This window comes from Colias philodice, chromosome 15 (assembly GCF_061535455.1).
Source record: "Colias philodice isolate Cphi_HAF_F1 chromosome 15, ilColPhil1 Martin Lab GWU primary, whole genome shotgun sequence".
Classification (NCBI taxonomy): Eukaryota; Metazoa; Arthropoda; class Insecta; order Lepidoptera; family Pieridae; genus Colias; species Colias philodice.
The window spans coordinates 4,679,300-4,694,997 of record NC_143100.1 but is presented as its reverse complement, the minus strand read 5'-3'; the positions used below and the strand labels follow the sequence as shown (position 1 = coordinate 4,694,997).

The 15,698-nt window shown below is 33.3% G+C and overlaps 3 protein-coding genes across 3 annotated transcripts; 2 read left to right on the top strand and 1 right to left on the bottom strand.

The window, feature by feature from the left end:
• The first annotated feature begins 3,722 nt into the window (after positions 1-3,722).
• Positions 3,723-6,562, top strand: Nup50 (nuclear pore complex protein Nup50). The gene is made up of 2 exons (XM_089704444.1): positions 3,723-4,178; positions 4,357-6,562. The coding sequence occupies exons 1-2, from the start codon at positions 4,011-4,013 to the stop codon at positions 6,286-6,288; spliced, it is 2,100 nt and encodes a 699-aa protein (XP_089560570.1). The 5' UTR covers positions 3,723-4,010; the 3' UTR covers positions 6,289-6,562.
• On the bottom strand, positions 6,552-8,837 carry mip130 (Myb-interacting protein 130). Its single transcript, XM_089704445.1, has 2 exons — positions 8,764-8,837; positions 6,552-8,428 (listed from the first exon to the last, which is right to left on the bottom strand). The coding sequence occupies exons 1-2, from the start codon at positions 8,780-8,782 to the stop codon at positions 6,747-6,749; spliced, it is 1,701 nt and encodes a 566-aa protein (XP_089560571.1). The 5' UTR covers positions 8,783-8,837; the 3' UTR covers positions 6,552-6,746.
• Positions 8,838-13,775: 4,938 nt separating this feature from the next.
• On the top strand, positions 13,776-15,670 carry rtv (QVR superfamily protein rtv). Its single transcript, XM_089704191.1, has 3 exons — positions 13,776-13,961; positions 14,209-14,385; positions 14,904-15,670. Exons 1-3 carry the CDS (start codon positions 13,898-13,900, stop codon positions 15,116-15,118), a joined length of 456 nt encoding a protein of 151 aa, XP_089560317.1. The 5' UTR covers positions 13,776-13,897; the 3' UTR covers positions 15,119-15,670.
• The last annotated feature ends 28 nt before the right edge of the window (positions 15,671-15,698 follow it).

Below are 15,698 nucleotides of genomic sequence, written 5' to 3'. Positions count from 1 at the left end.
ACGTACGTCCCGCCAAGGTCATACACGATGCTCGACGCAAAACGACAGTGAATAGTGTTGACGTACGTCAATAATTATTATTATTATCTTGCTGGATGTGCACGACCAATTTTTCATCCAGCGAGCACCCTCACCACCGCGAACGTCGTGCAGATGGACAGTGAATAGCGCGGACGTACAGCAGATCAGTGTTGCCAACAGAAATTAATGTAAATATGTACTTGGAAACGTGGCCTATTGATATGATTTTTTTGTGATAACCTAGTGAGTACCTACAAGAGCAAGCAAGAAACAGTTATTTTATATTTTTATGTACACAGGAAATACCCAATAACCAATTATCATTACTTTTGGATCAACCTAGTACACATGGACAGTTTATATTCAGAAGTTATTATTTTAAAAGAACTCCAAGGCGAATTGTTGAATAACACAGATTTTATGCAAAAGTCCACTGCAGAAAAATGGCAATTTATTAAAAAAAAATATCTTGACGAATTTGTTTGTTTAAAAAAAATGATAAGCTATACAGGGTGTAATCGTTAAGTGTGCACAGGCGATTATTCCGTAACTATTACAGATATCAAAAAACTTTAAACTGATATCGAAAGTACTTAACCTAATGAGTAAAATGGCCATAATAAATTTTTGAAAATAATACGAGAAATATCTAAAAAATTAACTTTAAACCCTCCCATACATTTAGTATGAGATATGAATATCCCATGTACATGGGTTGATCCAAAAGTAATATCAATAATCAATATTAAACAAGGTCATTACAGTTAAAATAATTATGTATTTCTCTAGATAGTCTTCTAACTAGATAATATACTTCGATATTTTTTTTCCTTAACTTAGAAAAAAAAAAACTTTGACTTCATCTACAAAAACCCCTCAAAATCGGCCATCACTTCGCTGTCGTCTTAAAATTTCTTGTATCGACGGTATTTCTTGTGCCGAGGTAAGAGATAGAATTAACTAGGAGCTACAAACAGGGTGGGTGTTTAAGCATTTTCAATGCCGATTTTTGATTGGCAGCCATCGCAACTGACGCTTTGTGATCTGGTGCGTTGTCTTGGTGAACCAACATTCAAGACTGAAGTTTGCCATGTCTCTTTTTCTTACTAACCTACCCGCAATCTTTGAATTTGGTCTGTGTAGTAAGAGCCCTGTGTAGTAGTGGCTACCTTCTTAAAATATTCCACATTTCTTCAGCGTCCCAAAAAACTACGGCTTTAATCTATCCCACTAATTTTCACTTTGAAAATCTTCACCGTCACTTTGGAAGCTCGCATCCAGGCCATTGATTGTTTCTTGGTCTCAGCATAAACATGGTGAACCCAGGTAACGCCCATGGTCACAAATCGTGACAAAAAATTTTCCTGATCTCATTAAAAATTTAGAAATTCACCCTCTAAATGTCGAATCGTTGTTTCTTCTTTTCGTCGGGAAACATTCTGGCTCGCACTGTTCACATTAAAATTAATGTTAATACTTGGAAACGTGGCCTGTAGATATAATTTTTTTGTGATAACTTAGTGATTACATGAGCAAGCATAAAACATTTATTTTATATTTTTATGTGCACAGGAAATACCCAATTATCATTACTTTTGGATCAACCTATACATTTAATATGAAAGATTTTAGCTTTTTTTTTTTGTTTTTTTGGTTTTCTGCTTTAATTACTTCGCAAATTTGGAGGGAAGTTCATTTAGAAACTGTAAATAGACCTCCTCATTGTATTGCACAATAAGGACGTCACTTCGAAAATCTACTATGAATACAAAATGTATGGGAAATAAATTGTATGGGAGCGTTTAATGTAACATTTTTGGTTATTTCTCGTTTTATTTTTAAAAATTTATTATGGCCATTTTACTCATTAGGTTAAGTACTTTCGATATCAGTTTAAAGTTTTTTGATATCTGCAATAGTTACGGAATAATCGCTTGTGCACACTTAACGATTACACCCTGTATACTCTCTGTTCCCGCCACTTCAGCATTTACTGAAAGAGTCTTTTCGGTCGTGAATGTGAAGTGGCGGGAAGAGAGAAACCGAGCTTCATTAAAAATTAATTAAAAATGAGCTCTTGAAATATATAAATTTAGATTTGGAATGTTTGGATTCATATAATTCATTTAAAAATAATGAAAAATTCTTAGTTACTGCAAAAAGTACAAAAAAATACATTTTTAAAAATATTTATTTACTCTTTATTTACCTGTTTTTAAAATCAGATATACTCTGTTTCTTCAAATAAAAGTTGGCAACCCTAGCCATGCTTGATGCGCGCACGATCGTCAGTAGGATACATCCAGCACCGCGGCCTTGAGCCGACGTACGTCGGGGATGGACCGTGAATAAGACGCTTGATACACTGGAGATTTCAGTATAAACATTAACTTTTAACAAGAAAATATGACCTTGAATGACGCCTGTATGTTTTTTTATCCCTTTCACACCTAACTAACTACCTAGGTGTGAAAGGGATAAAAAACATACAGGCGTCATTCAAGGTCATATTTTCTTGTTACAAGTTAATGTTCATACTGAAATCTCCAGTGTATTAGACTTAGATGTATTAGATATAAGCTTCTTGTGTCCGACAGTCTGCCTGACAGCAGCTTGCAAGTCTACTTGCAGGTGAAAACGGACGTGGACAGGACGGACGTAGACAGGCGGCCACGACCGCACGACGCCACGTCACAGAGCAAAGAGAATATACAAATACTACTAACATCTAGCGCGCACAAGCGACTTTTGTCTCTGCAACTATTTTGTCTCTCACATCAAATCTATGGGGCTATTTTTGCGCCGCCGTCTTCGTGTGGTTTCTAAGGACATTAGAGTAAGAGCGTATACGCACTATGCGGGTAGCCGCATTGTGGGTAGCCGTCCGGCTGACCGCAAGCACAATTATGTACGTAATATTCATTTCTATGCGCACTGTGCGGTCTGCGGTAGCCGCATCGCAGTGCGCATAGAAATGAATATTACGTACATAATTGTGCTTGCGGTCAGCCGGACGGCTACCCGCATAGTGCGTATACGCTCTAATACACCATAACCATCTCTTCGAAATCCATATTGATAAGTGTGGAAATATTTGAAAAAATGTTGCGTTGCTGTCGCTCTGCCGCGTTTCCATCTGCAAGAAAACTTCCGCAAGAAATGTCCGACAATATGTCTGACAGCAACTTGAAAGTCTAATTCCGCGTTTCCACCTGCAAGTAGACTTGCAAGCTTGCAAGCTTGACGGACTGTCGGACATTTCTTGCGAAAGTTTTCTTGCAGATGGATAGGCGCCCTAATGCTAGGCGTCCATTAGAGACGGATCGGGGCGGGTCGCATCGCAACGGGCCGTCTCTAATGGACGCGCTGTTTGCTCCTGCGTCCACCTGTACGGGGCGCGGCGGACCGCCTAGGCGGATTTTATCTAACAGACGCTCGCCGCTCACATCCGCTTGCCTGCGTCCACTAGACGGGTCGGGGCGGGCCGGGCCGCAGCGCACCGCCGGCAGAAATCCGTCAATGCGTTGCGGCCCGCCCCGACCCGATCCGTCGCTAATGGACGATGTTTCATACAAAACATAGGCCGGCGTATTTTTGCGTTGCGATGCGGCCCGGCCCGATCCGCCTAGTGGACGCCTAGCATAAGACGGTGTGAAAGTGTAAAATAATTGTGTTTAGTCTGTTGAAATTTATTATTCCATTATGTTTTTCTATGTTAACCTGTCATATCACGACTTATGTCACTATATAGTGTGGAAAATGTGCAACCAGTAAATATCGATAATCGAAATACAAATTTTTATTTAACTCAAGTTTTTTACTTCAAATAATTTTGGCAGTCGTTTAAATTGTATTTGCAAATATATTTAAAGATATGTATCTTAAAATGTACAACATTGCTAATTTATAAAACACATTTGTGTCACGCAGTCTGATATAAGCTATTCTCGTATCTCTCATTTGATTATTTGGCTGAAATCTATTGAAAAATGTCAGTAAAAAGAGCAGCAACTACAGAACTTAATCATGATAATTGGGATCAGGAAGATTCTAATGAACCCGAAGACACCGAGGGATTTAAAATGGCACCAAAAGAAGTTTTGGAGAAACGCGTAATACGAACTGCTAAGCGGCGATCGAATATTGGAAATAATGAAGTAAATGTCAATACCTTTATAATAATTATTACACAATTAAAAAAGTATTTTTATCACAGCAACAGTTGGAAATTAACAAATTCACATAATATACATTCTTAAAAACTTATGATATTATGCTTGAGCTGAAAACATTACACATTACATAGACATTTGTTTATTTTTTTTATATTTTCAGGGTCAAAAAAGTGTATTTAGTGGATTTGGTGGCTTCAATAAAACTCAAAAGACTTCATTTGATTTTTTGGCCAACTTAACAAATGGAAATAAAGCCAATACATCTTTATCAAGTCCAAGTGTTACTGAAGGATCTTCTTCACTGTTTTCATCTAAACCTTTCACAACCAGTGCCAGCTCTTCGGGATTTACTGCTTTAGGATCTTCAGCACCAGTGACATCATCAACAAATCAGTCATCTCTATTTGGCAAATCAACAACAACCAGTCCCACAGGAATTAAATTCCCCCTAACCGATACTAAATTGGATTCTAAAGAAGGCCAAAGTGAAAGTCCCTTTAAAATTCAAACTACCTCAACTCCTCTTAGCACTTTCAGTTTTGCTTCAAAAAGCAGCCCCACTCCTGCTCCAAAAAGCAGCCCCACTCCTGCTCCAAAAAGCAGTCCTTCTGCTCCTAAGTCAAATGTATCCAGTAATGTATTCACTTCTTCATCTTCATCACCATTTAAAATGTCTTCAACAAACTTTAATATGCCAATAGCTAAAAAGGATCAACCAATTGAAAACAAAATTTCACCAGAGAAGAAAGATTCACGAGAAACAAAAGAATCAGGTGGGGATAAAGATGAAATTGATGAAAGAAAATTAAATTATTATAAAAATATTCAAGGACTGAATGTATCAGTATCAGAATGGATTGAAAAACATGTTAAAGAAACTCCTTTATGTATTCTGTCACCAATTTTTAAGGATTATGAAAAGCATTTGAAAGATATTCAAGATGAATACTTTAATAATAAAGAATCAAAGTCTGGTGGTGAAAAGGGTGATTTTAAACAAAATGTTAATAGTGAAATAAAATCTACTCCTACTGGATCAAGCTTATTTTCAAACACATCAACTACTAATAGAAATACATTAGTAACAGAAAAAACAAGTAGCATATTTGGAACTCCTACATCAAATAATAAACAAGAAACAACTACAGGAACCACTGGTTTCTCTTTTGGGATTGCTTCAAAAACTCCAACAGCAACAACTACAAGTGGCTTCTCTTTGGGAAATGTTTCAACAACAACAAGTGGTTTCTCTTTGGGAAATGTTTCAACAACTACAAGTGGCTTCTCTTTTGGAAATGTTTCAAAAACTCCAACAACAACAACTACAAGTGGCTTCTCTTTTGGAAATGTTTCAAAAACTCCAACAACAACAACAACTACAAGTGGTTTCTCTTTGGGAAATGTTTCAAAAACTCCAACAACAACTTCTACTTCCAACACAGACCAAACTCCCAAAAAAAGTACTGGCTTTTCATTTGGAACTAACTCGACAACAACTTCTACCCCTGGTCTGCCTGCAATAACTACAACTAAAACTGGCTTTAGTTTTGGAATGAATTCAACATCCCAATCATCTAGTTTGTTTTCGGGAACTTCTACAGGAACAATTACCAATGGTAATTCAACATTTTCTTTTGGTGCTGGAAAACCGTTCAGTTTTAATTCAAACATTCAAAAGAAAGAAGAAGAAACTACTCAAAGCAACAACAATGAAGATGAAGATCAACCACCCAAAGTAGAATTTACTCCCTTGGTTGAAGAGAACAGTGTCTTTGACAAGAAATGTAAAGTATTTTTTAAGAAAGATGGCAACTTTGTTGATAAAGGTGTATGCACACTGTACATAAAGAAAATAGAAGAAAGTGGGAAACATCAACTGTTAGTGAGAGCAAACACAACCTTGGGGACAGTTCTGCTGAATATGATACTAAGTGCATCAATTCCTACTCAGCGTATGGGTAAAAATAATGTTATGCTTGTTTGCATACCAACCCCTGATGCAAAACCACCTCCAACCCCAGTCCTTATTAGAGTTAAGACATCTGAAGAAGCTGATGATTTATTGGAAATATTAAATAAATATAAAATGTGAAATTACATTTATTGTATCTCTATAACAGTTTAAATTTCAGTTTTGTTGAAATTTTTTTTTACATTCCACCATGTAAGCAATAGTTTTACTATACCATGCCAGTCATGTTAATTTTTTAATATTTTTGGATATACATGAATATATCATTATGAATCATTGTCATAAAAATTACAGTGATTAAAAAAATTAAATCCATTATGTTCTAAAATTTTAGAACATTTGAGGTATCTATTGATTAAAAAATGATGAAAATAAAATAAAAATTTTGTTGATTTGTTAGTGTTTTATTTAAACATTTCGTTAATATTTTTTTAGTTATTACAAATTATACATTTACATTTTTATATTACATATTTGTTTAAATAAATTGTATAATATCCCAATTATTACAATAAAAGAGAAAATTTTATATCCTGTGCCTATCACTCTTCTACTTATTTTAAACTTGTAAGTCACAACTATGTCCCAACAATTAAAGTACTTGTTGATATTTGCCCTAATCCCATCTGAATCCTTTGCATATGAGGTTCAACACTATTTTGAAATATCCTTCGATATTTTGGTTCTAATTTCATTTTTATTTGTTCCATAGTGCCTTGTAATACACTTAGTTCATAAGCATTCTGATCAGAATTGGACAGGCTTTTTACTTGTAACATAAGAGCTGTTAAATCTGTGATAAGATCTAGTACATTAGAATCTTTAACACAGTTATTATTGTTATTGGCTACAAGTTCAGATGCTTCTTCTCTACACTTTTCTCGTAGATGAGACGGAGCTAACATAGCTGCCAGGCTCGGCCCAGGGGCAATTTGTTGACAATAAACCTGTATTTCATTTATATATTCCTGTAAATCCATATTCATTCTTTCCAGGTCAATCACAATTGCAGCATACTTTCTCTCAAAATCTTCCGGTGTTTTTTGATCAAATGATTTTCGTTTTTCAGCTTCAGAATTCATTTCTTTTAATTTATTAATTTTACTTCTTTTCACTTGCAATACTTTAGTCAATTTAGCAATAAGTTCCAAAAATGCATAAGGGTAAGAACCAAGGTTTTTTTCAATGGCATTAGTTATATCATTACAACCTATCATTGGATCCCCTTGACTAATATTCTTTGGTATTGGTGTATGATAAAGATGATATAAATCATTGGCAGTGCGTGGGCGAAACCTCTGGGTTATACTAGACAGAAATAGGGAATCTGGTGGTTCATTTGATAAAACTTCATAATCTGGAACTGAGTGTGTACCTAATTTTGGCCTTTCAAATGTTATTCTATAAGTATTATTAGAAGTATCTACAGCGTCTATAACACCAGTAAAAAGGCCATCTTGTGGCTTACGCAGCCTAGCGGTCACTTTTGTTCCAACAACTAGCTGCATTGGAATTTCATTTGGTAAATCTTTAACACATACATCTGCAGTTTTTCTTTGTTGAATATATCTTATTAATTTCCTTTTTCTATCTAATTCTCTCCTTTCCTCTTCAAAAAATGCTTGGGAACATCTACGTGGTTTACCCATCATTTGTCTAATTTTTGCCCACTGAACTTTTGTAAGCTTTTTATTCGCTAACTGTGGAAATGACTCCTTCAGACAGATCATAAAATCATTTTCACCATCAAACAATGCCTTATCTATGTTACTGTAAAAATATTCAAAGCACACCCATTTATGGGCTTTAGGAAGTTTCAGAAGATTTCTTAACCTCATTCCTATTCTTTGACCACTCTTACGGTCCGGCGATTGACTCTCTGTCTTCTCTTCAATATTCCTCTGCAGTTTAGCAGGTGACTTTGTTGGTGATTTCTGCTTTTTAGCACTTGATTGCTTTACAGGTGTTTTTAAAATTTTAGGTATACGTTTAGGTGATTGCCTAGGAGGTGATGTATTGACAAAGTCATCAACAAATATAAATCTGTTCTTTTTTCGAATTCGAGCTGGCATACCTCTAGCATTAAGCTTTTGCATGGGTTCACTTGGTGTAGGTTTTGGTGGCAATACTGTACCAACTCGATGCAGTCCAAGGGCAGCAGGACCGAAAGCGGGTGGTATATCATCTTCTTCAGGTAAATCCAGATCCATTGGTTCATCTTTAACTCTTAATTGCATTCTCGTCGATGACTTTTCATCGCCTAAAAAGTATAAGAATACTTTATTTAATTCTAAGCATCTAATAACTTGGATACATAAAACACTGCTTTGTCAAGCTTTTCAATTTATATTATTTGCATTATTCAACAGGTGTTAAGTTGAAAGAGTTAATTTAAAACGTATAATAGCTGACAATTCCTCGGAAAATTTGAATTTTTTCAAATTTTGAACCTCAATAACGAATACGGAAATGGATAAAACTGGAATATGGTAATGGATAAAATTATTTGAATTTTTGTAAAAGGAACTTTTTTAAATAGTTTTTAGGGAGATCGTTAACTGTTTTTAATTGATATAAAAATATAAACAAACTTACTTTCCCACTTATCCGCCATGTTGATGTCGTAAATTTGATTTTGAAGACGAGAGCGCCACCGCCAGGCGCCAACTTTAAATTGCCAAAAAGTTCTATCTACACTATGGTATATGGTACTTTAGATAATAATATATTTTTTATTTATTGAATTTAACAAATTGTAAATTGTAATATAATAAATAATTTTTTTTTTGAGTAAAGCATTTAAAAAATTATTTTTAATTCACTTCAAATTATTTTTAATGTACTTACAACGAATTGAAAAGAAGCTATTCACACCAAGACATTCACATAATCAAATGGCATATGACATTATAATTAATTAGTCCTTTCCACCGATGATTTCTGTGACACATCGATTTTTGACACGTGTAGAGATGTCGGTTACTGAAATCGTATCAATTGTTTCCGATAATCGATAATATTCTATATGGAAATGAAATCGATTTGAATAAAGTACCAAAATTAGTTTTTTCGGCATTTCGCCAACAATTAACTAAGGAAACTTAGCAAACAACAGCAACAAAAAGTCAACAATAACAGAATACCACGTAAAGTATCAATATAAAAATGCAACTTGTATACAAGGCTGACGCACTCGTACAGACGATTGACTCGATTGACAAACGATCACAAGATGGGCGCCGATTAAATGATTTTCCAACTCTATGATTTTTCAACGATCCATTTCATGTACACGAATTGCGTAGGTATTATATTTTTGTGTTATTTTATTTTATTTTTCATTATATTAAACTAAACAATACTGTTTTTGATTTTTAAGCTTAAGATGTTTCATTTTTATATTTTTGGTAATAATGCCGCCATAAAATAAAAATATTATGCACTAAAATTATTTTGACTTTTTAAACATAAAATTCGTAATTCGGAACACGATGAAGTGTCACAGGAATCATCATAGGTGAAAAGGACTATAATTAATTAATTATTATTAATAATTATTATCATTCATTGAGATATAATTATCATTAATTATTCTTGTTTGCGTTATAATTTAAAAAAGTTCTCTACAATATTATTTATTAACACTGAAACCAAAGTTCATGGCTTTTATAAGTAAACTCCAATAAAAGAGCAGTACGCAAAATGGTACGCAATGAGCGTGTGAATTCACTTATATTACTTGTAGACTACAAGCCCGCATAGGAAAAAAATATGGCTCAAATGAACCACCAGGGGAAATATCTAGAACGATAGAAGAGCAAAAAATAATAAGATTCATCACTATGCCGTCACTTGTAAGCTGTCCAACCGAGTGCAGATGAGAATTGAAAAGTACAGGTAGACTCGGTAAATTTTGGTCATATATTTTTGTACGGCATTCTTAACCATCGATAGATCCATTAAAAATAATAAGAAACCGCTCAGTGCCGTACAAAAATGGTGGTCCACCAAGTCGGAATTTTTATTTAATTTCCGAGAGTTACCGGGGGTAAATTTGGTCATTTGACCATGTACGGCATCTGTGTCATACTATTGCTATACTGCTTTTAATCCATTATTCCGCAACGCCGTACAAAAATCATGGGGACAAGGGGAAAAAATCGAGAGTTGTAATCTCCCACTCCGGAGGTCATTTGACACAACACGAAATAAATTTATTTTTAAAATATTTTATGCATAGATAATATTTTTTCATGTGCCGTACATTTTCGTTGGTTCAAAGGGGAAAAATCTGAAAAAGAAAAAAATCTATATAACGAAATGTTTGCTTTATATTTTGATAATAAAATATAAATATACATTAATATTAAGAAGCTCGAGGTGGTTAATTATCACCTTGGAAAGTCGGAGTCAGGTGGAATGGACTCCGTTAAATTGATGAACTAATAAAAAAGCTATGAACGAAAAGATGTGAATTATATGCAATCAGCCCATGAATACAGGTAAAGTCACAAGCAAATGCTAGTAATATATACATATTCAAAATTTACAAGTAAAGCGCTTTCAAATGATACCAAACACGGCATATTTATCTTAACTTTATTTTTTTACTCTGTATATGTTTTGTCCGCTAGAGGGCGCCACATTAGATTTTGTGAAACCCCATATAGTCTTTAGCTAGCTGGTCGCTGGTTATCCAGTGAACAATTCAGACGCTTCTAATATGTCATTTGTCGAATTCTGATAAGTAGTTTAGAAGTTACGAGGGAATAGATGAACATACATACATGACCTGTCAAAACCATAACCCTCCTTTTGCTTTGCCGTAGTTGGGTAAAAATATGTTAATGCCGTACTGTATCAAATGACCATAAAGCACCCTTAAAATTGTAGCTTTCGTCGCTTTCATCAGCCTAAAAGATGTGGTCTGCACAAAAATGTACGGCATCGTTTTTTCCTAATTTATCTATGTTAATATGTACTATTTAAAACAACGAATAAAGTGTAGAAAACTATTATATTTCATTAATCTACGATGTTTAAACTTTAACAAAATTTCAGTTTTTGCATTTCTCTATAACTTTTTTTAGAACGGTTTCTTTTGAACGGCAATACAATTGAATTTTACAATATCATGTTAAAAAAAAAGTTCCCGTACAGGGTCAAATGACCTTACAGCTCTTTATATCAAGAATTCGATGAAATTAAGATGATTATTGGTATACATTTAAAAGAACAATTATTTTTTGACGGCATTGCTTTTAATAGTACTTTTGAGTGCTAGATAATGTTTTGGAACCGAAGCCGTACTTAGTCAAATGACCCCCTGGAGTGGGAAAAGAGAGGGGATTGCAACTCTCGATTTTTTCCCCTTGTCCCCATGATTTTTGTACGGCGTTGCGGAATAATGGATTAAAAGCAGTATAGCAATAGTATGACACAGATGCCGTACATGGTCAAATGACCAAATTTACCCCCGGTAACTCTCGGAAATTAAATAAAAATTCCGACTTGGTGGACCACCATTTTTGTACGGCACTGAGCGGTTTCTTATTATTTTTAATGGATCTATCGATGGTTAAGAATGCCGTACAAAAATATATGACCAAAATTTACCGAGTCTACCTGTACTTTTCAATTCTCATCTGCACTCAGTTGGACAGCTTACAAGTGACGGCATAGTGATGAATCTTATTATTTTATGCTCTTCTATCGTTCTAGATAATATGTCCCCTGGTGGTTCATTTGACCCATATTTTTTTCCTATGCGGGCTTGTAGTCTATTGCTCTGTCATGTGGTTCGAATTGAGCAATGAGCCTTTCGGAATTTTAAAAGTATGTATGATTTAAATAGATTCACAACTACAGTTTTTATTGCTTAGTCGTAATGGTTAGAAATAATTATTATAAAATGAGAGTAAAATCTTAGTGATTTTTTGAACTTTAAAAAAATCATGTCTATTTATTGGACTCATTTGGCCTCTATACCAAAATATTTTTTTTTATTTGAGGGAATGAGAACTAATAATTATAGCTAAAACGAGTAGGTAATAATATGTGAAAGTGCTGCACATCCCATTAGCGTATCTAGGTACTGCTTACAGATCGTGATAAAATAATCATTAATAATTGATAGAAATATAAATACTTTTTTTTTTCAAATTCGTAGTTTATAATAATATATACCTGCAATACACTTATATCATTATTTTTCTTATTATTCGTCATAACAATCTAGGCTTTTAATGAAGAAGAACCTCTTAAAACTATTGATTCACGCGATTTACTTTACATCCTATCTTACTAATATCCTATCCTATCCTTCTAATATTATAAATGCGAAAATTTGTGAGGATGTCTGTGTGTTTGTTACTCTTTTACGCAAATACTACTGAACCGATTACAATGAAATTTAGCACACATATGGAGGGTAACTGGGATTAACACATAGGATAGGTTTTATCCCGGAAATCCCACGGGAACGGGAACTACCTAAACGGGTTTTTCTTTGAAAACGCGGGCGACGCCGCGGGTGGAAAGCTAGTATTCCATAAAAGAGAAGAAGGTAGGTACGGGAGTTTCATAGATGGTGAAAGACAACAAAGCTTTAAAATTAAAGTTGTTACGATGTCAAGGCTTCTTAATCGAGGTATGAATGATCTCTAATAATTATTAAATGCAATACATATATATTTTAGGACATTTTTGAGCATTATATTGCCTCTGGTTTCTTATCCTATCCTACTAATATTATAAATGCGAAAGTTTATGAGGATGTGTATGTGTGTGTTTGTTATTCTTTCACGCAAATACTACTGAACCGATAACAATTAAATTTAGCACACTTAAGTATAGAGGGTAACTTAAATTAACACAAAGATTAGGTTTTATTTCGTAAATCCCACGGGAACGGGAACTATGCGGGTTTTTCTTTGAAAACGCGGGCGGAAAGCTAGTTGATAATAAGTGTTAGGAAAATAATTAATACCATTAATTATTTTCCTATTTTCATAAAACTTTTAATATAATATATCCTGATTACCATGTACTAAGTATAGCAGTTTTCATTCTACTGTGGGGAAAAATGACAGAAATTATATTATGTTAGTCTAAGGTTCTAGTATGCTAAACGTTTTTATTTCAGAATTATTCCGGTGTTAATTTATTTAGCTTTTGTTATAAACCTGATTCTTGTTTGTACTGGAATTTTCATCGCTTGGCATCGAAGAAATTCATTTCAAGATCCTTTAAAAATATCAATAATTGACTTCGAAGTGCTTCGAAGTTTTAAAAATACACCTGCCACCCTGCCACCCTGCCACTAAAAACATAGAAATATATTTTGTTTTATAGCATTTTGTACTAAATAATTAATATTATTTTGCGTTAGAATATGTACTACGCATTCTCTGCTTTATAAACATTTGGTTTTTAGTTGATTGTGATAATCAATAACTCGTTTTTTTATCTAATCAGTTACGGTCCGCGTTATCAAATTAATTATTATGTTATGATAAATTGTTAAAATATGTTAGATTATGTGTCTATGTAAATCATTAATTTTGTATCTGTCAACAGAAGCGGACAGCTGACAGCTGAGTGCTGACAGTCAGTTTGTCAGCTGTGCTTGATGGTTACGTGTTGATTGGAAAATAGAAATACATGTTGAATTGTAAATAGAAAATGTTTAATTATTATAGTTAACAACATAATATAACAGTCATTTGAGATGAGTAATATATCGTTAGTGTTATGGTGTATTGTGGGCTTGCTCGTTTTCGAAGGAGTTAATTGTAAGTTTTCATATTTTACCATTATGCTATAACACGGATATATTTTCAAGGTAAAAAGAGAGTTGGAGTGTACAACAAAACGAAAATGAAATGTTTACTCGCGTAACTGAGTCACTAGAAACTCGTATATTGTATAGAGTTGATAATATTGATGTGATTATTATATTTTTGTATATATTATGTTAGTGCTGGCTGATTGAACCAGTTAATACAAACTTTCTAATATTTTTTGTGTAATTAATTTTAGGTTTAAATAAGCGATGTATAAGATGTAGATCGAGAGGCGAGCTCGGTTCGTGCGGTGATCCTTTCCCGACAAATGTCACAGAGCCAGAAACTCAAATTGGAATACACATAGTAGCTTGTCCATCAGGATGGTGTGGAAAGATGATTGAGGGTACTACAGGCGCTTTCAGAACTGATGGTAATTTATTGTTTTGCCATAAATTATTTGTAGATTTTTATTATGAAAAGAAATTGCTTATTTATTGAAAATAATGTATTTGCAAAAAACAAGGTTGAATTGGAAATAAATAGGAAATATGTACTTTATATAGTTTATTTAAAATATGAAATAATAAGTATTATCCTTAATAACTTTATGATTACCATCATTAACCCATTGACCACTGAGCGGCCCGATCGGGCTGAGACACAATAGATTTTCTATTGTGTCTGTGATCCGAGGACTGACGGATTAATATTTGTAATTTGTAATGTATGGGAATAAAGTGAAAGAAACAATAGCGTTATAGGTTACATAATTAATAATTATATTCATATTATACTTTTCAAACAAAGTTATTTTCATTCTGAGTTCATTCAAGTTTTACTATACAAACAAAACTATTATGAAGAATTGAAACAATTTTTTGCACAGACTATATTAACATATCATATCTTTAAATATTTTAAAGTACATATATATTTTTATATTTTCAGATTATGGTGCTGCAACACAAAGAATGTGTCTACAGAGGTCACCTAGTGATGATGAGGAAAGGTGTGCCTACACTATGTGGAATCACAGGAAAGTGTACATGTGCTTCTGTAATGGAGATCTATGTAATTCAGCTGTTAAAGTAACTTCAGTACACTATACTTTATTAATAAGCTCTCTTGTTTGTGCCTTTTCATATTTTTATACAGGCATGTAGTTAGTTTTTGAAGAATATACATGAATCTCATATTATTGATCCGTCTCAAGAGATACTCAACAACAACATTTCTTGCTTGTTGTTTAATGAATTCATTATGATATTCAACAGTTATAAGGATATAATATGAACAAACTTTTGCATTAAGTGTATTGCAGCTCAAATAAGAATTGTGATATTTTATACAATTATTGTATGTACTTAATTACTATTTAAGATGTTGATATTGATGCAAGTTACAAATTGAATATTAATGAATCATCTTGATTATACAATATAGGTATTATTAAAATCTCATTATATTTTTGATAAGATTTATTGAATTTGTACTTAAGATGTGAAATTTTAAAATAACATTCCAATTTTCATTTTTCACTATTCCGTCCTAAATATGTGATGAAATAAATTGTAAATTAAAAAATTTATGTACATAACTCTTTATGAAAATTTTCTTATTAAGTTCTAGATATATAAGTTTTTATATCTGTTACCACTGCCCTTTATACTATGTTTAGCTGTATGTATAAAATATAAATGATTTAAGTATCTATGTGTAAAGTTGTTTCAATTACAATCTATG